General features: G+C 48.9%; 1 protein-coding gene across 1 annotated transcript in view; it reads right to left on the reverse strand.

Annotated features, from left to right (window-relative positions):
- LOC140734658 (protein-methionine sulfoxide oxidase mical3a-like) overlaps positions 1–25,765 on the reverse strand; it is a 285,450-nt gene that overhangs the window by 77,176 nt on the left and 182,509 nt on the right. Inside the window, exons 25-30 of the mRNA XM_073058913.1 lie at positions 19,906–20,074; positions 15,005–15,240; positions 12,267–12,356; positions 8,662–8,787; positions 2,962–3,024; positions 1,104–1,181 (exon numbers count right to left, since the gene is read on the reverse strand). Coding sequence (XP_072915014.1) covers positions 1,104–1,181; positions 2,962–3,024; positions 8,662–8,787; positions 12,267–12,356; positions 15,005–15,240; positions 19,906–20,074 — 762 coding nt within the window. The remainder of the gene's footprint in view (positions 1–1,103; positions 1,182–2,961; positions 3,025–8,661; positions 8,788–12,266; positions 12,357–15,004; positions 15,241–19,905; positions 20,075–25,765) is intronic.

A 25,765-nucleotide genomic window follows, 5' to 3' on the forward strand; every position in this document is an offset into this window, starting at 1 on the left:
GAGCACTGAATTATAATCCAAGAGGAAGTCATATGGTTTTCACAACAATGAGGGACAGGCCTCAGTGTTAGGTTGTAAGTGAAGGAGAAATAAGTGCTTGATCATTCCCAGAGAAACTGGCCTCCACACGTCCAACTCCAAATTAATTAAACACAATGATAAAGTACAAATAAATATAAATAATGTAGTGGATATCTGACTTAACAAAACTCTGTGATGTGGAACCTATTGTGACAAACCACATGGCCTTCCTGAGCTCAAAGACATGGTGGGACAGAAAATTACCTCACATACTGACAAGAAATCCATGCATGAATTCATCTCTTTGTACAAATCTAAATGAAAGCTAAAACTCCCATATGCAAACCTGCCTGCAATTACTATAAGCTTGAGGATCAGAATCAGGTTTATTGTCACTGACATACAGTACTGTGCAAAAATCTTAAGCACATACACTGTATATCACTAGGGTGCCTAAGGCTTTTGCACAGTACTGTATGTCAGTGACAATAAACCTGATTCTGATCCTCAAGCTTATAGTAATTGCAGGCAGGTTTGCATATGGGAGTTTTAGCTTTCATTTAGGTTTGTACAAAGAGATGGGATTTCTTGTCAGTATGCTGTTTTTATATAATTTCCTGCACGGGTTAATTTTGATTTAATATGAAGTTCATCCGTCTCCATCCTCTCTTTACTTGCCCTTGAAACAGCAGTATCAGTAAGTCTTTGTAAATATTGGTAAACATTGAGCAGATATAGATAAACTACTGTACAAATAAACAGAAATAATGTGGAAATCTGACTTAACAAATAGCTGTAATGTGCAACCTATTGTGACCTATTAGCATATGAAGGAGAGTGAGTGAGTGAGTGTGTGTGTGTGTGTGTGTGTGTGTGTGTGTGTGTGTGTGTGTGTGTGTGTGTGTGTGTGTGTGTGTGTGTGTGTGCGTGCGTGCGCGTGCGTCTGAGCTTGCTGCCTCTGAGGAGCTGCTCTTAACACTCAGATAACAACCGAGGCGCACCTCACGCTCGCGTGCACTAAAGGCAACATTATGTATGGTTTGAGTTACATCTGAGTTCCACTTTTGAGGTATTTAGCATACCGTCCTCTAGTGACGAATTATTTTCCTCCTCCTCCTCCTCCTCTTCGTCTGGGCTCAGCTCCACGCTCATCTGCTTCTCTGGAATTCAATGAAAACGATGAAAGAATTAAAGAACCACCAAGTCTCAGGCAGTCCCCTGCTTTAGAGTACAAACGTACTCTGAAAGAGCATCACTCAATAGCTCAGCTTTCTAATGGGATGCACCAAGTAAAATTCACCTGTTTATTACATATTGCAGTTACAACTAACTGCAAGGGAGTGACATCAAATAAAACTTAACACTGAGCCGGGGAAGTAAATATTACAAAAAAAAACTCAAACTTAGCGGAAGAGTTGGGTTTAAGCAATGTCCTGAAGACGGAAGTGTCAGAGGCTCAGGGGTGAGATTTCTGAGGCAGCAGAAACATGGCTCAGTGGTGGGCTGATTAAAATGGAGGCTGTGCGAAGGACTGGAACTGGGCAGCACCATGACTGCGGAGATTCCACTGACCCTGCAGGGTGGATGAAAATTAGAGTGAGTGTTTTCAACATAAAGAAATAATTTGGAGGTGTCTGCTTGGTTATATCACACTATTTCCATTTATCCAGCATTTCTAATTCCATTCTTCAGCTCATTCTCTACAATCCTCCCTTTAGTCAAAGAAAGAGGCTGTTTGACCCCATGTGACTTCTTTGGGGAATTCCTGACTATCCCATTCCCTGGTATTGTCCCTGTGGATTATTTACCCTCGTATCCCTATTAACTCTTCCAAATTCCTCTGCCACACAGCTATGATGGGAGATAATGGAAACAGTCCATTAGCTGACCTACTCACACATCATGCAGATGTGACAGGAAGCCCAAGCACATTGAGGAACCCATAGAGGCACAGGGAGAATGTGCAGACTCCACACAGACAGTACCTGCGGTCACGACTGGAGCTACAGCACTCTGTTACCCACTCTGGTGAAGCCAATTCTCCTGATCAGGCCCCCTATCACGTATCCCATTCACCCCCGTTCCTGCAAAGGTCAATATCAAACCAAGTTTCATCCACACCCTCTTCCCTTTACACTTACTCTGACTGAAAAACCATTCTGCTATGTAGTGTCACCCCTCTTTGTGTGATGTAGACAGCAACAAAGGATTCAGTCACCCACTGCATCTCCTCCCCTCTTCACTCCCTTCCTGTTCACACTTTCTGCACCCCATCCTCTCCATGAACTCACACCCTCTGCACTCCTTTCCCCTGTTCACACTTTCTGCACCCCATCCTCTCCATGAACTCACACCCCCTGCACTCCCCTCCCCTGCCCACACCCTCTGCACTCCCTTCCCCTGTTCACACTTTCTGCACCCCATCCTCTCCATGAACTCACACCCCCTGCACACACCCTCTGCACTCCCTTCCCCGCCCACTCTCTCTGCACCCCCCCCCCCTCGGTCCCACACTCTGTACCCCCTCCTCTCCTGATCCCACACTCTCTGCATCCTTCCCCTCTCCTCCCTACTCTCTCTGCATTCCCTCCCCTGCCCATACCTATATACCCTCCCGTCTCCACATCCTCTGCACCCCTCCCCTCCTTGGTCCCACCTTTTCTGCACCCACTCCTCTCTCCTCCCCACACTCTCTGCAACCCCTCCCTTCCCTGATCCCATTCTCTTCCAACCCCAGGTCCACACTCTCTGCTCTGCATCCTCTTGCCCAAGCTGATACATCTGCTGTGTGCTCTGATTCACAGTGTTAAAGTGTGTGTGAGATCCACCCCTCACCCAGAGACCCCACTCAGTTCCCCCTGACCACCAGTGCCTTGAGGAACGAGCAGAGTGGAAGGAAAGCAGCAGAAGGCCAGGCTCTCTTTAACAAAACAGAACTACCTCCAGTCAGGGATTCCAACCACGCCCGAACTGCTTCACTCCGAAACGGCGGAGCGTTGGAGGCTACATTGGGGGGAGAAAATAAAAACGGATGAACAGCTGAAACAAAGGGAAAGATTCCCACCTCAGGTGAGCGAATGACCACTTTATGCACAGTCTGTACTTGAATTAGAACTTCAAATCAACACTAGGCTCACCGGGGAGTATCCATAACCAAACCAGCAGCCAACTACAGGCTCACAAAACCAGAATCCAACTCCAACTGCAAACAAAAGCACAATGCAAGAATCCAGCAACATGAGCACACGTACATTATAAATAGTAGCAATAACAATGAACAAGCTCACAAGGCCAGAAACCAGCACCACCTGAGAACAAATGCACAATTCAAGAAACCAGCACTAACAGGAAACAGCCGCATGATGCCTGAAATCAACACCAGCAGTGAACAGGCGCACAATGCCAGAAACCAACACCAGCAGCAAACAGGCGCACAATGCCAGAAACCAACACCAGCAGCGAACAGGTGCACAATGCCAGAAACCAACACACCAGTTGTGAACAGGCACACAATGCCAGAAACCAACACCAGCAGTGAACAGGCGCACAATGCCAGAAACCAACACACCAGTTGTGAACAGGCACACAATGCCAGAAACCAACACCAGCAGTGAACAGGTGCACAATGCCAGAAACTAATCCCAGTTGTGAACAGGCAAACAATGCCAGAAATTACCACCAACAGGGAACAGGCGAACAATGCCAGAAACCAGTGCTGACTGGGAACAGGCACACAATCAGCTGCAACAGTGAACAGACCAGCACCATCCAGAGCTACACATGTAAAATGCTGGAGGAACTCAGCAAGTCAGGCAGCATCTATGAAAATGTATAAACAGTCGCCGTTTCGAGCCGAGACCCTTTACCTAGACTAGAAAGGGTAAAGACACCAGAATGAATAGGTGAGGGGAGGGGATGGAGGCTAGGTGGAAGGTGATAAGTGCAGCCAGGTGGATGGGAAGGAATCTATTAGGACAGGATAGTGGACCACGGGAGAGGAGAGTGGACCATAGCAGAAAGGGAAGGAGGTGGGGCATCAGGGAGAAGTGATAGGCAGGTGAGAAGAGGTAAGAGGCTAGACTTGGGGACAGAAGAGGACATGGGGAGGGAAAAAAAATTACCAGAAGGAGAACTCGACGTTCATGCCAAGGGGTTGGAGGCTACCTAGATGGAAAATAAGGTATTGCTTCTCCACCCTAAAAGCGGCCTCATTGTGGAAAAAGAAGAGACATGAACTGGCATGTCAGAATAGGAAAGGGAAAGGGAATAGGAATTAAAATGGTTGGCCACTGGAAGTTCCATTTTTGGCGGATGGTGTGGAAATCCCCGAGTTTATGTCAGGTCTCAGCACTGTAGAGACACCCGAGGTAATACATCCAGCATCCTCTAACAATGGCTGGACATCCAGTTCTATTTAACACACTCACATTGCTTGATATTTTTTGTTACTCACAGGCACCTGCACCATATCTAATTTTATTAACCAGGCTTCCAATGATCAGGTTCTATTTATTAGACAGAAGCATGAGCTTCACTTGGTCAGAATGAGGCGACAGACTGCAGGCACCATCTAGGAGACAGTTATCGGGGGTTCACTGTCCAGGTGGTCCACTGGAGAGATTCGGATCAGTGGGGCCTTGCTGTCCATGGTGCGCAGTGATGGAGGGGGCTGTGGGCTGTCGGTGCCCTGGAAACAATGAGCAACACTGAGGGCTACAGAGAGAGTTAATGCAAACAGGCTTTTACCCCTCAGGCTGGCCCAGTCTAGAACTAGAGGTCATAGGTTTAGGGTGAAAGGTGAAATATTTAAGAGGAGCTTCACTCAGAGGGTGGTGCCGGTGTCAAACGAGCTGCCAGTGGAAGCGGTGGATGTATGTTCAACTGTGATGTTTTAAGAGAAGTTTCGATCAGTACATGAATGAGAGAGGCATGCAGGGTTATGGTCCAGAGGCAGGTAGGTAGTCAGAACAAACAGGCTGGCATGGACTAGATGGGCCGAGGGCCCTGTTTCTCTGTTGGAGGGCTCGATGACTCTAGAAGAGGTGGGAGCAATGGCAACCTCCTCTTTGTTAAATGCCAGACTCTGGAAAAAAAAAATCTACAGTGATAATGGACCGGTAAATTTGGTTTGGATTACAAACCATTTTATGGGAAGATCTCTCACTACTACCACCTAAATGTGGCTCAGAACCACTTTCCCATTAATGACCCGCTCTGACAGTCCAGCACGTCACTTGCTGTACCTAAACCCAAGAGCTAAGCTAGGAGCTGAATTACTAGATGGGCTGATTGGTCTCCATCCCATGAATCCAACCAGGACAGTATAGGTAGAACATACCCAACGCAAAGGCTCTTATGTATGTCTTCATACCTGTGACAACTATCACCGTGTTGGGAGTCACTCAATGAGGCCAGCATTCAGGATGGGCAGCGGCAGAGTTGTGTATTCCACTGTGTGGCATAGCAGATCCCTCGTTCTACTATTCCTGTGGTCCGGCTCTTCAACAAGCAGCTTGAGGACACACACGAGAGTGGGACTAGGACCCGCCGAGGGATGGAGTCCCAATCTGGTAAAGCTGCTACACCACTCTAACTGCAGGCTAACCAGCTAATGCAAAGGCAACTAAACGCCTGACAGATCAGACCAGCTCTTGATGTGAGTGAAGCCAGGCAGCTGCAGAAACAAAGCCCAGTGCCCCAGAGTCAGTGGTTTTGGTACTGTCGCAAAATGCTATCCACCCGACTCCGTGCAACACTGACCAGGTTATATCCCTGCCACCGAAGGCAAGCAAACTCCAAGCAGTCTACTCAATCATCACCAGAGTGCTGAAAGGTACAGCCAATGTACCGCTCGTGTCCACCTGCACTGTTTTTGCCAGGAGTACTTGATAAACCAACAAAGCCCTAGATGTGGAGATGTTTCCAATAGTGGGAGAGTCTAGGGCCACAGAAAGCACAGCCTCAGGACACAAAGATGTCCCTTTATAACAGAGATAAGGAGGAATTTCTTTAGCTAGAGGGCTGTGAATCTGTGGAATTTATTACCATAGATGGCTGTGGAGGCCAAGTTACTGAGTATATTTAAAATAGAGATTGATAAGTTAATTAGTAAGGGCATCAAAGATTACAGTGAGAAGCCAGAATGGGATAGAAAGGGATAATAAATCAGCCATGATGGAATAGCAGAGCAGGATTGATGGGCTGAAGAGCCTAATTCTACACCTATTTGCTATTGTCTTATCTTCGTTATCTTGGCTCCAACAATAAAAGATGGCAAGAGGTGAGATGAGTGCACTTCTCTCAACATCAAGGCACCCTTAGAACCAAGTATGGCATCAACGAGCATTGGTTAAAGACTGAAATCATTGCCATACTCTCAGCAGCATTGTGAGGGCGGGTCATCAATGCAGGGGCATCTCTAAACTGACATTCAGCTTCTCATCGATGACCGGCCTTCCATTCACAGGATCACAGTGGGGTGCTCACTGCTCCACTCTCAACACCTCTGCAAATGAGGCCGCCCCAACCTGTAGGCAGCAAGTTCCAGACAACATTCAGGCAGGGTTGGATGAGCATCCAGTAACAGTTACACCACAAACTTTTTGGCAATGTCTATTTCAAGGAACCTGCTCTTGATTTTTCGTGGCATCACCATCACCAAAAAGTCACCATCCACGCTCTTGGGTGGGGGGGGGGGGGGGGGGTCACCAATACTTCACTGGACAGGCCACATCAATAGTGTTGACTCAAGAACAGGTAAGAGATTGGGTATCCATTAGGAGTGACTCACCTCTGACATAATGAACTTCCCCACCATCTACAAGGCACAAGTCTGGAGTGTGATGGAATCCCATCCACCCGCCTGGACAAATGCACATTTGCAAGAAACTTGACATCACCATGGCAAAGTAGCCCACCCAGCCGACAGCCCGTCCACACTCATTACCTCCAACTTCAGTGCACGGTAACCATAGTGAGGGCTTTTGCAAGATCTGCTGCACATTTCCCAGATCATTGGATGCTATTCCTATAGATGCTCAGATACACTTGAATTTTATCTTATTTTTCACATTACATGGGTGTGTCCACACACCTGGTCTGGACTCTAGCTCTATCTACACACCCAGTCCGTGCTCCGAACTTCATCTCCAACCACACCACCTCCATCCACACACCCCACACTCCAGCTCTGTCCACACACTGGATCTGTACTCCAGACCCCAGCTCCAAACAGACACCCCACAATCTGGATTACAGCTCTGGCTCATGGCTCTATCCTTGCACGTGGCCCACAGTCCATGCCTCCACTCCCATCCCCACCCTCGTCCTACACTCCAGTTCTATCCACACAACTGGTGTGTACTCGGGACTTTGCCACCAGCCCCAAAGGCCAAGCAACTGAATGAACCAGATGCCAACCCACTGGATTTCCAAATGGTCAGATGCCAGGTTTCCAGAATTTCATTACAACAGGAACCCAGATACACACGTCACTGCAGAGCTGACCTAAGCCCAGGAGAATATCCTGCCTAATATCCAGTCCTCTGCCTGGGATCTCTGATACCCTTTCCCAGAGGCCCTTCCACCATCTCCGCCCTCACACACCCTCCTCTGCCCAGTTATTTGGAAAGTCTTAACCAAATAAATCAATTGGGAGAAAGCAAGTTTTTGAGATTAGTGTGGGCAAGGACAAGTATGTTGTGTGATAAAACTCAAAAAAAATCAGAGCAGGGTCAGTGAAAATTACTGTCAAAAGGAATGAAAGGAAGATGCAGTGATAAACGTGAGGTCTCCAGGGCTGGACCTAAAGGCCACAGTTGGAGCATCTCCAGAGGCAACAGCAGCAGCAGGCTGGGGTAGCTCAGAGACTGCAGAGGGAGAAAAGGTCATCACACACCCATTGTTCAACACTCTGACAAGCAGTCACAATCCCACATGCTGTCCACTGTGTGGCTCTCTCACACAGGCGGCCACTATGTGTCCAAGACCCACCCAGAGGCAGTGTCTGTGTGCCCGCCTCACTCCCACCCGCAGCTTCTTCCCCACCACCCACAGCAGTCACCTGGTGCCCACACCCACACCCGAAGCTGTCCACGCACGCCCGAACCCCCCAACCACCTGCAGCTTCTCCCCCACCACCCACAGCAGTCACCTGGTGCCCACACCCACACCCGAAGCTGTCCACGCACACCCGAACCCCCCAACCACCTGCAGCTTCTCCCCCACCCACACCCGAAGCTGTCCACGCACACCCGAACCCCCCAACCACCTGCAGCTTCTCCCCCACCACCCACAGCAGTCACCTGGTGCCCACACCCACACCCGAACCCCCCCAACCAGCTGCAGCTGTCCCTGCACTCCTGACGCCCCCTCCACCCGCAGCTGTACCTGTGCCTCCGACTCCCCTCCCCAACCCACCCATCCCCCGCAAATTCCCCACGCGCCCGACTCAACCTCCCCCCCCCCCCCCCCCCCCCCGCAGCTTCCCCTGTGCGCCCAACTCCCTCCCTCACCCACGCGGTCCCAACATGTGAATCCTTTCCACACAGTGTCACCACACTACTGCCCCAGCCAGCCTTTCCCTGGGCTCTCCTGTCCCTGCTCTCACCCTTTGGTGTGGGAGGGTTGGTACACCATTACCTTCTGGGGCTGAGGCTGCCGGTGAGCCTACCCCTCCGTGCCCTGTAATGTGCGTCCAGTGCACATCTGCCTTGATGTCCAGAGGGTCAATGGGGCTGACGATCTGCCGCACCCTCAGGCTCGAGGCTACTCCGGGAGGGGGCACAGTGCCAGTGAAGCAACAGGAAGGCAGGTGGAAAGAAAGGCGAAGAGAGAAAGAGGAGAGATTATGAAAGAGTGAGGTAGTTCCTGGAGTGGAGAGAATCAGGCTCACAAAGCAGAGGGTCGCATGCAGAAAGCAGCCGAACACAAGGAGAAGTCTGCGAGCCAAGCTCCTGCCAGCTCCAAGAATCAGTTCAGCACCAGCAGAGGCTATTCAGCCCATTCAGTCTATGCTGGCTCCTAGTCAGGCAGTCACACCAGTCCCATTCATCTCTCCTGCCTCTGCAAGCCCCCTTCCCCCCATAGAGACTGCCCGATTCCTTTCTGATGGCATTAAATGACTCTGCTAACATCACCCCACAGCTCTCTGAGAAAATATACTTCCCCTCACATTTCCCTTCCATCATTAGCCTGGAGTTTTAGACTTGTATCACTGCACTTTGAACCCCTGAACACAAACAATCCATCCCTGTTCCCTATCAGTACACTCATGATGAGATGAACAAAAGTAATAGTAGGCCATCTAATCCCTTTAATTTAGTTTCATACCCCATAAAGTCGCAGCTGATCCCCTGCCTCAACATCACCTCCCTACATTAATCCCACTGCACCAAAATATGCTTGGTGCCCAGCTCTCTATAGCTCTCCCTGGGTGGACTATCCTTAGGTCAAACACTGCCCCCACCCACCAGGCCTGGTGAAGCCCCAGTGGGCCCAGACTCATCTGATACCTGTAACGCCCTTTTCCTGGAACCATTCAAGGGTCTGATCCAATATCAGCAGTTCTGCGTCTATTCACTGCTCTTTGTAACTCAGCAATTCCCACTAACGATCCCAATCCAGTCTTTTCAGCTTCAGATCCCAACAATTCCTCAGTAATTATTCTTACATCTGTAAATGTCCAGTCAGCCAACCTTTGATCGCCGATGGGTAATTACCATCCCAAACCTAACAACTGAATTACGGTCCAGATTCCTCGTCTGTTCTCCCTGATTCCAGGTGCACACCTGGATTCAAAAATCCCTGATGCATTATTCTTACTCCTCACTGAATTCCAAATATTCCCTATCAAAAAATGAGTCCACCTAATCCTGTCCTGTGCAACCGCATAACACCTGGTCCTCCCAACCCAAAACTGCCCAACAATCCCAGACTAACCCCAGTCCAATGCACTTTAGTCTGGTCTGGTCCTCCCAGCCCAGTCCAGACAGTCCTGCCAATCTAGTTCGGTCCAATCCATCCAGTTGGTCTTTCAAGCCCAGTCCAGATGGTCCAGTCTGACCCAGTCAGTTTAGTTCAGTCCAGTCCTCCCAGTCTCATCTGGTCTGGTCCATTCCTCTGAACCCAGCTCAGTTGAACCCTACCAGCCTAGTCCTCCCAGTCCAGTCTTCTCACTTCAGTTTAACCCAGTCTTCAGGTTAGTCCAGTATGGTCCTTCGAGCCCAGATGGGCCGAGTTCGGTCTCCCAGACCAATCCTGCAGCATACACCACAGCACAGCCTGGAAGCTCATGTGACAGGCTGGCACAGCACAGCCACACATGGCACAGAGCAGCCCAGCCCAGTGCCCACGAGGTGATGGAGAACAAAGGGTGCTTAGAGCAGTGAGGACTGCCTCAACTGTAGAGTGCAGAAGGTTAGTGCACGCGCTTGGAACGGAGCACAAAGCCATGCACACACCCTGGGGACAGATGCACTGTGCCGACACTGGCACGCCGCTGGCCAGGCCTCTCCGCACCCAATGCCATTCTCACACCTCCAGTGTCGTGGAGGAACACTTTCTCTCACCAGCTACCACAGCAAACTCTCTTCCCAGGAAAGGGTTAATGTCAGCAGAGGAAGCTTCAGCATTGCCCGGGTGCTGTAGGGATTGCTGGAGCAAGCCAGTGACAGTTGGAACACAGCAACGTAATGTCCCACCCAGCCCAGGGGGTCAGCTGTCTGCAGTGATGCCTGGGGCAAAGAGGTCTGCATACAACAGACACAGTGTGGGGCTTGGCCAAAGAGACTGGAGGGTCACCCCTGGCTGGGAGAGCAGCTCTCTGAGGGGCATTATGTGAGCAATGATTGGGGCTTGTAAGACTGTCTGTGCTCCATGATGGTCTGTGTCAGTCCACGTGATGGTCAGTGTGATGATCTGTGTCATATGTCAGCCAGTGTGATAGTCAGTGTGACCTTAAGACATAAGAGCAGAATTAGGCCATTTGGCCCATCGAGTCTCTCCGCCATTCCATCACGGCTGACTTATTATCCTTCTCAACTCCATCCTCCTGCCTTCTCCCTGTAACTCTTGATGCTCTGACTCATCAAGAACCTATCAATCTCAGCATTAAATATACTCGATGACTTGGCCTCTATAACTGTCCGTAGCAATGAATTCTGCAGATTCACCACTCTCTGGCTGAAGAAATTCCTCCTCATCTTTGTTCTAAATGGGCATCCCTTTATTCTGAGGCAGTGCCCTCCAGTCCCTAGACTCACCCACAATACTAGAGGAATCATCCCCTTCACATCCACTCTATCTAGACTTCTCAATATTCATAGGTTTCAATGAGATTTCTTCCTCATTCTTCCAAACTCCAGCAAGTACAGGCCCACGGCCATTAAACTCTCCTCATATGTTAACCCTTTCATTCCTGGAATAATTCTCATGAACCTTCTCTGGATACTTAGCGACGCCAGCAGATCTTTTCTTAGATAAGGGGCCACAATACTCCACATGTGGTCTGACCAATGCCTTATAAATCCTCAGCATTACATCCTTGCGTTTATACTCTAGTCCTCTTGAAATGAATGCTAACATTGTATTTGCCTTCCTTACCACTGACTCAACCTTTAGTGAATCCTGCACATGGACCCCTAAGTCCCTTTGCACTTGGATTTTTGAATTTTCTCCCCACTTAGAGAACAGTCTACACCTTTATTCCCTCTATGAAAGTGCATGGCCAAACACTTCCTTACACTGCATTCCATCTGCCACTTCTCTGCGAATTCTCCCAACTGAATTCCTTCTGCAGACTCCCTGCTTCCTCAACCCTACCTGCCTCAACTTCTCCCCCTTTCTACCCATGTCACTGGTGCCTCTGACTGTTCATCCTCCTTCCTGAGAATCTTCTGCAACTGCTCAAAGGATCTGTGTCCCGTAATGGTCAGTGTGACAGTCAGCATGCAGTGATGGTCAGTGTGACGGTCCCTGTCCCAGTCAGCTTGCTGTGCCCCTGCCCTGATCCTGTCTGTCCTAGGTAACACCAGTTGGGGCTGTAGCCGGACCCTGCCTTCCCCACCACAACCGGGAAGCCTGTACCCTTTTGGCTGTATGGGGAAGAGTGACATGGCTCTTAGCTGGATTTAGGTTCCACCTGTCACTGGCTGATCAGCTCTAGCCTCTGCCCTGCGGTGACCAAAGCAGTGGCTGGTGCACGTGATTAGTTCTGCAGAGCTGTGAACTTGCAGAGAAATAGATACCTCGGAACACATGGGTGTCCTCTTCCTCAGAGAGCTGATGCACCCAGAGCCCATACTGGAGCTCCTTATCCCAGGGGCAGTATTCACCCTCTTCAGAGAGACACATGGGGGGGAAAGGGAAGAACACACACGCACACACACAGATACACACACAGAGATACACATATGCAGATACAGATACACACACGTGTATGCAGATACAAGGCAGGCACACAGACACACACACACGCATACAAACACAAATGCGCATGCGCAGACAGATACACACACATACATGGATAATCCCACACAGATTTATACATAGATGCACGTAGATATACAATCTCACATACAGCCACGAGGCACATATACATATACAAATATATACATTAGAAAAACATGTACGTAGTCAGAAACAGATAAATGCACATTTACACACATCCCATTAATATGTACATACGGGCACACACACACACACACATACACACACACACACAGTGGGGCAGAGGAAAACATGAAGTACAATTAGTGCAGGAAATTCAGGACGGCCGGCCTGGTGTAACAGCCGGAGGTCAGTCCTAGATGAGGGCTGGGGGGCTGGGAGTCCTTAACCGGCAGCACAGCTGGAGCCTCTGGGATGGCGTTACAATTGCCCCTTGCCTCTGTTTACCAGGGGTGTGACAGTCCTGGTAAACCAGGCCAGGCTGAGATGTGAAGCTGTAAGAGCTGCCTTATCCCCACCCTGCTAGACTACTGTTAGATGTCCCTCTGTTGCCTGTTCCAACCTACACTAACTGGGACAGTGTCAGCAGTTCACTCCCCTTTGTTCCATTTCCCAGCCCTGTTCAAGACTGTAATTTGGGAGTCTGGAGTAATGCACAGAGCGGAGAATTTATCCAATGGGCCAACTCCGATTCCTGTGCTCCAGACAGCAGCTTTAGATGGTGACTGACCTCCTGACGCCGTCCACACATGGCAGATAAAAACTTGGCCCTGACAGGCCTGAGGAGGAGCAACCCTGTCCTACACTGTGGCAGCTGGAGACCTGCCCATTTCCAGGGAGTAACCTCCAACACCTCCCCACCCGGATATCACGCTAGGTCAAATCCAGAGAGATTCCAGAGGCACTAATGGCCACTTGAGAGACTGTGGAGATAGGGATCAGGTAGTGGGCTTATCATCTTCTCATCTTCCACAAGCCCACATTGACCTGTAGAGTCACATTACCCCAGACCTTCTCCATTCCCCTCACTGAATTTCATGCAGCCACCCAACCTCAGATCCAACGAATCACATCCTCACCCACTGCCTCCTGCCTGCCCAACTGTGTCTCCGTTCTCGAGGTGAGTCTCACCGCTCAACTTGCCGCTACTCAAACCCACACTCAGGCCACCTCAGGCGCAAAAAGGGAGCTCTCCACGCACCCACAACCCACCCAATCCAGGCACAGTCCCACCCACTACACTGTAAGCCCTGCATGCCAGCTGGTGCTGGTAAAAGGCAAAGGGTGATATTTCTAGCATCGGGAGGGTGGTGACCTGCACGCCACTTTCCCTGCAAAGATCACACCGGACACAAACTGAAAAGGCTTTTCATGTCACTGTCCAGAACCACATGTCTACAGAAACTATGAAAGACGTCTGGAATTCAATCACGTTCCATACTGCTGTACTCTGCAGATCACTCTGATCCACAGACACCTGACGGCCATTAGCACTCTCCCCGGACAGCAGATCACTCACAATAACAGAGGAATCAGTCGCTGGTGGAGTTACAGTTGCTTCTTCAGGCCTGTACAGCCACTCAGCAGGAGAGTAGATGATCTAACTCAGTCCCAATTCACGCTCTCTATCCCCACAAGCTCCAATTCCTTAAGTATAAAGAAACCAACTCATCCTTTTTTAAAATGAACTCTCTGACTGTGCCTACACAGTCCTTCTGGGTGCAGAATATTCTTGCATACAAAGAGCTTTCTCATCTCAGTATTCTGAGCTTCCCCAGTATCCGAGAATGTATCTCCTCGTTCCCTGGACTCCGGATCTCCACAGTGAATTAATTGCCTCTAAGCCCCATATATTGAGTTTATTAACTCCTCCCCCGTAGCCCCCCCCCAATCAACAGTTTAACTCTCCCCTCCCGGACATCGACAGTTTATTGACTCCCCCAACCCCCAGTATATCAACAGTTTATTAACTCCCCGATCCCAACCCCATATATCAACAGTTTATTAATTCTCTCCAATCCCCCTTATATCGACAGCTTATTAACTCCTCCGACCCACCCGCATATTGAGTTTATTAATCCCCCCAACCCTCCCCATATGTCAACAGTTTATTAACTCCTCACCCCACCCCACCATATATTCACAGTTTATTAACTCCCCACAGAATCCCTCATCTTCAGTACATGAACTTCTGCCCAGTGTTTCAATATACAATATTTATATAGTGTTTCAGTGTACAATATTTCAACCATCCTACAGAACCTTGTACTACCAGTATAATCAACCTGCTGGTTGAGCCATCTCTAGATTCATTAAGCACACGTTCATGGTGCCAAACTCCACCCACCTCCCTCAATACTCAGCAGGCATGGATGTTTCTGCATTCCTGGGCCTTGGACCAATGACAGCTGGTACTAGTTGTAAATAGGACTGGCTCCCTGCAATTCTAGGGTTCAGATAGTCTTTTCAAATGGTGCCCCCACAGGCATTAATGACTACCATCTCCACACTAAGTCCTGGAACCCGCGGCTCTCACCGTAACTGGATTCCGATTGTTGCTCATCCTCGCTCTCGGCTTCTGTGTCCTCCTCTGGGCGGTCCTTCAGCATCTGATGGATCTCTGCAGCTTTTCCCCATGGAAGGCCGTCCACTGAGGGGGCCATCGCACCTTCCTTACCCTTCTCCTCCTCCTCCTCCTCCTGGACCTCTTCCACCTCCTCATCCTGACCCTCCTCCTCGTCCTCCTCCATTTCATACTCGGAGCTGCTGCAACTGAACACAGAGAGGTCACTTGATAAGCAAAGCCCTGACTGTTGGGGGTCAGGTCAAAGGTCAATATAATTTGCCATTTAGATTTAGATGTTTTAGGAATTTGCTGTGGTGTGTTGGTCAGGGCATGAGATGCAACAAAAAAATAACAACATTCTACAACTAAAAATAATAGGATAGCAAAAGAAAGAGAGGATATAGATAATAGATCATAAAACCATACGATATAGGACTAGAGTTAGGCCATTTGGCCCACCAATTCTGCTCTGCCATTTCATCTTTGCTGATCCAATTTTCCTCTCAGCTCCAATCTCCTGCCTTCTCCCCATATCCCTTCAATCCCTGACTAATCAAGAATCTATCAATCTCTGACTTAAATGCACATAAAGACTGAGCCTCCACAGTTGCCTGTAGCAAAGAATTCCACAGATCCACTACTCTCTGGCTAGTTCCTCCTCTAAAAGGACGTCCCTCTATTCTGAGCTGTGCCTTTGGGTCTTATACACTACCACCATAGAAAACATCCTCTCCACAACCACTCTTATCAAGGCCTTTCATCATTCGATGGGTTTCAATGAGCTCAATCCTCATATTTCTGTATTCTACTGCATACAGGCCTACAGCCATCAAAAGCTCTTCATGTGACAAACCATTCAATTCTGGAATCATTTTCGTAAACCTCCTTTGAATCCTCCCCAGTTTCAGTACATCCATTCTAAGATAAGGGGTTCAAATCAATTCAGAATACTCCAAGTTAGACCACACCGGTGCTTTATAAAGTTTCAGCATTACATCCTTGCGTTTATATTCTAGTCCTCTTGAAATGAATGCTAACATTACATTTGCCGTCCTCACCATAGGCTCAACCTGCAAACTAACCTTTAGGTAATCCTGTACAAGGACTCCCAAGTCCCTTTGCCCCCTCAGTTTTTTAAGTATTTTCTCTGCATTTAGAAACCAGTCAACCCTTTCATTTCTTCTACCACTGTGCATTACCATACACCACCCGACACTGTATTCTATCTGCCACTTCTTTATCCATTCTCCTAATCTAAGTACCTCTGTAGCCTCTCTACTTCCTCAAAACTACCTGCCCCTCCACCTATCTTTATATCGTCTGCAAACTTTGCAACAAAGCCATCAATTCCATCATCCAAACCACTGACATATAACATAAAAAGAATCAGTCTCAACATAGAACCCTGTGGAACACCATTAGTCACCGGCAACCAGCTAGAAAAGGCTAACTTTATTCACACTCTTTGCCTCCTGCCTGTTAGCCACTGCTTTATCTATACTAGAATCTTCCCTGTAATACCATGGGCCCATGGCTTGTTAAGCAGCCCCATGTGTGGCACCTTGTCAAAGGCCTTCTGAAAACTTAAGCACAGAACATCAACCAACTCTCCTTTGTCCATCCTGCTTGTTTTTCCTTCAAAGAATTCCTGTGCCCCTGAATTGCTTCCATAAATTCCAGCCATCGCTGCCACTGTTCTTATCCAAACAATTCTGGCCAACTCCTCTCTCATTCCTCTGCAATCCCCTTCACTCCACTGTGATACTGATACATCTGACTTTAGCTTCTCCTCAAAGTTCAGGGTGAATTTAATCATATTATGATGACTTGCGCCTAAGGATTCTTTTACCTTAAGTTCTCTAATCAATTCAGGTTCATTACACAAGATCCAATCCAGAATAGCTGATGCTCTACTGGGGTCAACAACGAGCAGCTCTAAAAAGTCATCTCTTAGGCAATCTAGCAACTCCCCCTCCTGGAATCCAACACCAACCTGATTTTCCCAATCTACCTGCGTACTGAAGTCCTTCATGACTGCATTGTCCTTTGGCATGCATTTTCGATCTCCAATTGTAATTTGTAGACCACATCTTTATTACTGTTTGGGGTATATATAAACAACTACCATCAGGGTCTTTTTAGCCTTGCAGTTCCTTAGCTCCATCCACAATGATTCAACACCTTCCGACCTTCTGTCACCTCTTTCTGATGATTTCATTTCATTTTTTACCACCACAGTAACACCGCCCCCTCTGCCTTCCTGCCTATCCTTCCAATACAATGTGTATTCTCGGATATTAAGCTCCCAGCTATAATCTTTAAACCATGGTTCAGTGATGCCTGCAAAATCATACCTGCCAATCTGTAACTGTGCTGCAAGTTCATCTACCTTATTCCGTATACTGCATGCATTCTGATACAAGACCCTAAGTCCTGTATTCACCCTTTTAATTTTGTCTGACTTTTATGTTGCAGCTCATCCTGTTGACTGCAATTTTGCTCCATCAACAGCCTCTCCTCACTACACCTTGCCTCTGTTTGTAAACCAGCTACCTCATCTTCAGCACTATTATCCTCCTTTTCTAAGATACTTCCTGCTTTGAAATACAGGCCGCTCAAGACACTAGTCGCATCATGCTCAACTTTTTGATTCCTGACTTTGTTTGAAGTTTTACCAATACCTGCCTCACAACCTCTCCACTAACCGTTCTGGCACTCTGGTTCCCAACCCCCTGCAACTCTAGTTTAAACCCCACCGTGCAGCTTAACAAACATTCCTGCTAGGATATTAGCCCCCCTCTAGTGCAAAATGCCCCTTCTGTACAGAGCCCACCTTCCCTGGAAGACAGCCCAATGATCCAAAAATCTTATGCCCGCCTTCCTAAAGTACGGATATGGAGTAAATTGTGCATAAGTACATAAATAAATCACTTGCAGTGATGGTAGACTGCAGCCAAATACATATTAAGCTGACCTGACAGTCTGCCCTAGATTTTGTACGTTGTGAGAGGATGCTACACCAAGCCCAACAGTAATGGCTGATGTGAGGACATTCTCCATGATGGCAGTGTAGAATTGCACCAGGTATGCTCCGGGTATGTTACCAACTTGTTAATGAAGGAAACATTGTTCTTCATATGAGGTCCTCTGAAATAATAATGCCCAGGAACTTGAATATTGAAATGGTGCCAATCGTAGAGTTCCAATGAGTGGGTAGAGAGGAGACATGTTTCTCCTGAAGTCGATATGCATCCCCATGGATTTGAGGGCATCAGTGGTAGCGGAAAGGGGAGATCAGCCGTCAGAGACTGCAACACTGGATGGAAATTGGACATCGCTATACATGATGCACAGGGCAAGACAGAATAAAGATGAGAAATTGGCAGGGCTAGAGTCAGAAGAGAATCAAAGTTATAGAAAATAAATAGAACAAAAGAAGCCCATCGATTGCATGCCAGTCGATAAAGGATTGCTCACCTCCCAGCACCAGGCACGCAACCTTGCAGGTCACAACTCTTCAGGTGCACAGCTAAGTTCTGATTAAAAATTCTGACAACGGGATTCAACCGGAAACATTAACTCTGTTTCACGACACAGTAGCTTAGCAGTTATGTAATGCCATTAGAGCGACAGCTGCCTGTAGGGAGTTTGTATGTTCACCCCAGGATCGCGTGGGTTTCCTCCGGTAGCTCCCACATTCCAAAGCTGTACTGGTTAGTAGGTTAGTGAGTGTGGGCATGCTACGCTGGTGCCAGAAGCGTGACGACATTTACAGGCTGTCCCATCGCAATCCTCGCTGATTTGGTTAGATGCAAATGAAACAACTTTGCTGTGCGTTGACGTACATAGAAACATAGAAAACCTACAGCACAATACAGGCGCTTCGGTCCACAAAGCTGTGCCGAGCATGTCCTTATCTGAGAAATTATCTAGGCCTACCCATAGCCCTCTATTTTTCTGAGCTTCATATACCTGTCCAGGAGCCTCTTAAAAGACCCTATTGTATCTGCCTCCACCGCATCTTCGGCACCGCATTCCACGCACTTACCACTCTCTGTGTAAAAAACTTACCCCTGGCATCTCCTCTGTACCTACTTCCAAGCACCTTAAAACTGTGTCCTCTCGTGCTAGCCATTTCAGCCCTGGGAAAAAGCCTCTGACTACCTACACAATTCTTTTTCCATAGGCATACTTAGCAAATCTATAGAATAGTAACTGTGAACAGGATCTGTAAACAGTAAACATCAGGAACTAAAAACTGCAAACAAATTGTGCAAATGCAGATAATAAATAACGAGCATGAAATAACAAGATAAGAGAGTCCTTAAATGAGTGTAGTTATCCCCTTTTGTTCAAGAGCCTGATGGTTGAGGGGTAGTAACTGTCCTTGAACCTGGTGGTGCAAGTCCTGAGGCACCAGTACCTTCTACTGATGACTCAGTGAGAAATCCACTACCTTTTGTAGGATTCTCTGCTCAAAGGCATTGGTGTTCCCGTACCAGGCCATAATGCAGCCAGTCAGCACACTTTCCACCATTTATCTATACAAGTTTGCCAAGGTTTGTGCTGACATGGTGAATCTCCATAGACTCTCGGGGAAGTAGAGGCACTGTTGTGCTTTCTTCTCAATTATATTCATATGATGGGTCCAGGAGAGGTCCTCTGAGATACTGACACTTGAGAAAGAAGCCAGACATCAGACATGGGTGAGATTTGCGAGGGAAGTGAGATGTGACCTGACAAAAACTAGATAAAGCAGAGAAGTGAGGTGGTACTAGAATTGGATCTGATGAACAATGGGAGATTCTCTGGCCCATGGAAAGACCTGGTACTGTGTGGTCTTTCTGTCTCCCCCCATGTCAGACACTGACCTGCTGCAGGGCTCTTGGCCAGTCTGGAGCAGAGCGTTGCTCAGGTTGTGTTCGGCCAGCGTCTCTTCGGGCACCTCCTGCAGATCCTCCTCCCGCTCCAGGGACACACGGATGTTCTCCAGCTCGATCCGCTCAGGCGTGCCACGCAGTCGCTTCGCTTGCCAGGGCTCTGTGACGGCAGAGAGGGCGCGGTTACTGGCAGGGAGCATGAGGAGGTGAGGTGGGACAGCAGCCTCCGGACACAGGCCACCACTTGGCACGGGGCGGATGGGGAAACAGGGGGACTGCATAAGACAAGGCAGGATGGGAAAGACCCAAGAAGGGGACAGACACAGGAGTGAACCAGGGTAGGGGGGAAGAGGTGGGACAGGATAGTGACCTGGGAAGGGAAGGGGGGCTAGGGACAAGAGAGTGACCCTGGAAGATGGGGGGGGAGGTACACAGGAGTGACCCAGGAAGGGAAGGGGGCATGGAAGTGATGAAGGAAGGAAAGGGAGGATGGGACGCGGGAGTGACTCTGGGAGAGGGGAGGGAGGGGTAGGACACAGGAGTGACCTGGGAAAGGTGGGGGTGGGACATGGGAGTAATATAGGAAGGGGGGGGCAGAGACACTGAAGTGACGGGGGGGGGGGGTGCAGAGAGATATGAGAGTGACCTGGGGGGGGGGGGGGACATGGGAGTGACCTGGGAAGGGGAGTGGAACAGCAGTGGCCCAGAAAGGGGGGTGGGGGAGAGGCATGGGAGTGACCCAGAAAGGGGGGTGGGGGAGAGGCATGGGAGTGACCCAGGAAGGGGGTGGGGGTCATGGGAGTGACCCAGGAAGGGAGGTGAGGGAGAGGCATGGGAGTGTCCTGGGAAGGGAAGACCAGGCTGAGCAAATGTAGGGCTGTTGGTGGTGATAGAGACAGATACATTAAGGCACTCTTAGAAAGGTACATGGATGATAGAAAAATGGATGCCAGTGTGGAAGGGAAGGTTAGAATGATCTTGGAGTGGGTTAAAAAGTCAGCACAACATCATGGGCCAAAGCATCTGTACTGTGCTATAATGTTCTATGGTCTGATCCAACCACTGCCAAACAGCAGTGAATAACCTGGGCTGTTAGGTTACTCTAGAAATTTGCAGTGGGTAGGGCTGTGTCTCATGTGTGTTGTGTGGTCTGTCTGGGCTTGGACTGTGTGTCTGCATCCAGGAATATGTTAAGAGTACAGCCTGGTCTCTACTGGTCCTGCCATTGGACCCAGACCCTCCTCCATCGAGACAACCCAGCAGCTGATTGTATAATGGCCAACTCATGGACAAGAGAATTCACGCACTGCCATTTCCTGCTCAGAAATGGAGTGGGATCAAGTCATCCATATGGGGATTGGTTTCTGTCTCACATCATTATGAGGGATTGTAAAGAGAAAAGTTTACCCAAGTGACTGGACCTTCAGGCTGAAAACAGCAGTGGAAGCCTCTTAATTTATAAACCTCTCCTTTGGACTGTGACATTGGTCCAAGGCTCCCTTTTACCCATTACCATTGTCCACCTTCCTCAGTACTTCCCCACTCACTTGTTGTGATGCTATGTTGAATTGCTTAGGATACTGGTGAGGCCGAATTTGGAGCATTCTGTGCCATTCTGGTCACCTACTTACAAGTAAGGTATCAATCAATGAGCTTGGACGAGCGCAGAGAAACTTCAGAAGGATGTTGTCAGGACTTGAAGACCTGAGTTATAGGGAAAGGCTGAAAAGGTTAGGACTTTATTCCCTGGAGTGTAGGAGATTGACGGGAGATCTCAATACAGAGGTATACAAAATTATGAAGTGTATAGATAAGAATGCTAGCAGGCTTTTTTTCTGCTGTGGTTAGGTGAGATTAGCACAAAAGGTCACAGGTTTAGGGTGAAAGGTGAAATATTTAAGAGAACCTCAGGGTGAACTTCCTCACTCAGAAGGTAGTTTGTGTGGAACGAGCTTGCAGTGGAAGTGGTTGATGCTGGTTAAATCTCAGTACTTCAGAAAAGTTTGGATAGATCATGGATGGGAGGGGTGTGGAGGGCTATTGTCCAGGTGCAGGAAGATGGGACTACGCAGAAAACCAGACTGGCACAGACTAGATAGGCTGAAGGCCCTGTTTCTGTGCTGTACTGCTCTGTGACTCTATGACCAAAGGCAGGCAAGATGGCCATTCCCTCAAGTATTGAATCTGCAGTCTGTGGGCCCAGTTCATGGACTTGCAGAAGCTTCAGATTAAGGTGAGTGTGAATATCATCACACAGAACTCTGCTGCTGTAAGCCTGGGGAATAGTGAACCCCACCACTCCAGTACATCAACCTTCCCAAACCCATTCCTCACTCCCATCGTAGCTCTGCTACCTGTCTCTGCTCACTCTCACTTGCTCTCCCTCCTCCTGTTCTTTAATCATTCCCTCTTTCCCAGTTCAGCTTTTATTCTCCTGCTGCCTGTTCTCAGACCCTTCTTTCCCACACCATTTCCCTTGTTCCTCCTCCATCTCCCTCTCATCCCCTACCCACCTCTCCTTCAACCCCCGCTCACTTCTCCCTCTCCCCACTCACTCCCAACTCTACCCTGCTCTCCTTTCCCTCTGCCTGCTAACTTGACCCTCTCCTCTGCTCACACATCTTCCCCTGTTCATTCTCTGCTTTACCTCCCCCCATTTCAACTGCCCTCAATCCCACCTCTCCCTGGTCATGCCACCTTCCTTGCTCACTCCCGCCCCCCCCCCCCCCCTGCCACCCTCACTCTCACCTCTCCCTGCACAGGCACACCTCTCCACTCTCCGGCTCTCCCATTTTCCCCTTCCCTGCTCAATCCCCCATCTTATCTTTCTCACACCCCATTGTCTCCTGCTCACACCTCAACTTCCCCTGTTCACTCTTTGCTCTCCCCTCTCACAATCTCTTTCCCTACTCACTCTCCTCTCTCCCTACCTACTCCCGTCCACTCATTTCCCAGTTCTCCTTCCCTCTGCCTGCTCAATCCCGTCTCTCTAGTCACTCTCTCCCTATATTCCCCCCCAACATCCACTCTCATTTCCCCTCTCCTCTGCTTACATCGTGTCTTCCCTGTTCACTCTCTGCTGTCCCCTGCTGATCTTCCCTCTCACACCCCTTTCCACCACTCACTCTCCTCTCCCTACTCACTTCCAACTCTGCCTGATCAATTCCCCCCTCTCCCTGCTCACTCTCATTTCCACTCTTACCTGCTCATTTCCCCTCTCCTCTCTTCATCCTCCCCTTTCTCATCACTCAATCCCCCTCTCCCTGCTCATTCCCACCTCTCCCTAACTCATCCACCCGCTAACCCCTACCTCTTCCCACTCAGTCCCACTCCCTGCTCCCAATTCCCTCTCACTGCACCAGTCTTCTCCCCAATCCTCCTCCTCCTCCATTCACTATCCCCCTTACCCCACACTCCCTCCCTCCCCGCTCACTCCCCCACTCACTCACCCCCAACCCCCACGTACTCCCCTCTCCTCCACATATTTCCTCTCCCCCTACTCACCCCCCTCCCCTGGTACTTCTCCATTCACTCCTACCTCTCCCCCGCTCACTATTCACTCATTCTCACCTCTCCTCTACTCACCCTCCCATTTGTTTTCCCCATTGATATCTCCCCTTGATCTCTGCCCCCTCACGTCCTGCTCTTCCTGCTTCTCTTCCCCAGCCACTCTTTCTCTCCTCTTGCCAAGGGTCAGAGTTGTACAGCCGGGGAAACAGACCCTTTGGCCCATCATATCCCTGCAACCCATGAGTATTCTTGAAGCTAATCCTATTTGCCAGCACTTTGTTCACATCCCTCTAACACCCTTCCCATCCGCCTAGCTGTCCACCTGATCTGAAATGTATCTGATGTACCTGCCTCAACTACTTCCGCTGGTAGCTGGCTCCGTATATCTACTACCTAATGTGTTTAAAAGGGTCCTAAATAAACCTTTCACCTTGAACCTTAAAATGTTGTTCCCTAGTTTCTGATTCCCTATCCCTGGAAAGATTGACTGCTCACTCTATTTGTGCCCTTCTTGATTTTATACACCTTGTGAGATCACCCCTCAGTTTCCAGGAGTAAATGTATACCTGTCTACTCTCTCCCTATACCTCACCCCCTCATTCTCTCCGTTCCTGTTTCCAGCCCACTCTCTATCTGGCCCTGCTCTTCTTCCATTTCTCACTCTCCCTCTTGCTCACTGTTCCTTCCCAAAGTTACCCTTTGTGTCCATTCCTACCACTCTAAAGAGTGGTAACAACAGCTGTCCTTTTCGCTGCATTCTCCTCAGCACACCCTCACCAAATCACTCATCACTGGGTCCCCCTTGCTCTCCTTGTAGCTGTGTCACTTTTATTACTTTGCTTTTTGGATTAATATCATTCCCTGTGTCTTTACTCCCAGTCAACCCAAATTCCCTCCACTCCCCTTGTTACTGGATCCCCTCTACCCTGTGCCCCATTGTTCCTCACCTTGCTGAAAGGACACCAGTCCATGTGGGCGTCAAGACACCTGTAACTGCATCCACACTGTCCACTTCATGATGAGTACCTCACTCCCACAGGAAACCTCATTCTCCTTACCTCTGCCTTACCAGATCCTTGCTCACATTATCAGACCCTCGCCTGTCGTCAGTTCCCATGTTGCTGCTTCCCTAGGGTTCCCCTCATCATTGGAGCCTGTCATTCCCACATTCCTATCACAGGATCCCCATCATCCCCTTGAATGGATCCTTGCTATTCTTATTACCAGATCCCCAATCTAAATGGACCCCCAACATTCTCATTAAAGGATCCCGCCATTCTTGTTAATGAATTCCCCATCAACCCCTCATTCTCAGATCCTATGTTCGAATTACCAGATCCCTGTCTTCGTCATGAGTGGCTCCCCATTATTGTTAACAGATTTGCTGACGTGCTGAGTTCCTCCAGCAGTCTGTGTGTGTGTGTTTTTCTTACCTCTTTCGTTCCCATGAATGGATCCCCAATCTCCTCATTATCAGATCCCATGTTCTTACTTCTGGATCCCAATCTTTCTCTGTGGTCTCAGTTCCCATTTACCTTATTACTAGATCACCATCATTTTTCTTGTTACTGAATCCCTTGTCTTTGATCTGCCTATTTAAGGAAGGATGTATCTCCCTTGGAGATGATACACATGCTATGCTGTATTTTGATTTCAGGTACCAAATGATTACATTACAAAGACAGCTTAAGCAGATTAAGCCTCTGTTTGCTAGAGTTCAGGAGAGGTGACCTTATTGAGACATTACACCCAGAGAATCAAAGTGCTGGCAATACTCTAGGGCCGGAGGAACTCAGCGGGTCTAGCAGCATTTGTGGAGGGGAATAGACAGTTGATGTTTCGGGCTGAGACCCTTCATCAGAGGGGAGCTAAGTTCACGTTTCAGGTTAACAGCCTTCCAACACAACTCGAAGTTAGAAATGTAAGTCTTCAATCTCCTGGTTTCTCTGCTCCTGCCTCAACTGCTCTGATATCTTGGTCCTCACCAATCCTTTTCCCTCAGCCCTGGTTCCCCCTCCACCATGGCTCCACTCCCTGCACTGCTATTCCCTTGGTGGCTCCCTGGTCTGATTATCCTGTCCGACCGCTCCCCTGCTAACAGTAGCTTCCCTTGGCAACACAGCAGTGGAACACCCAACCATATTGATGCAATCGCGAAGAACGCACGCCAGCAGCCCTCCTTCATTAGTCTAGCAAATTTCTGCAGATGTTTGGTGAAGAGCAATCTGACTAGTTGCATCACAGCCTGACCGACAGAAGCTGCAGAGTGTTGTACTCAGCCAACTCCATCACAGGCACAACCCTCTCCACCACCAAGACATCCTCAGGAGCTGCTGCCTCA

The sequence above is a fragment of the Hemitrygon akajei genome, chromosome 10 (genome assembly GCF_048418815.1).
Source record: "Hemitrygon akajei chromosome 10, sHemAka1.3, whole genome shotgun sequence".
NCBI lineage: Eukaryota > Metazoa > Chordata > Chondrichthyes > Myliobatiformes > Dasyatidae > Hemitrygon > Hemitrygon akajei.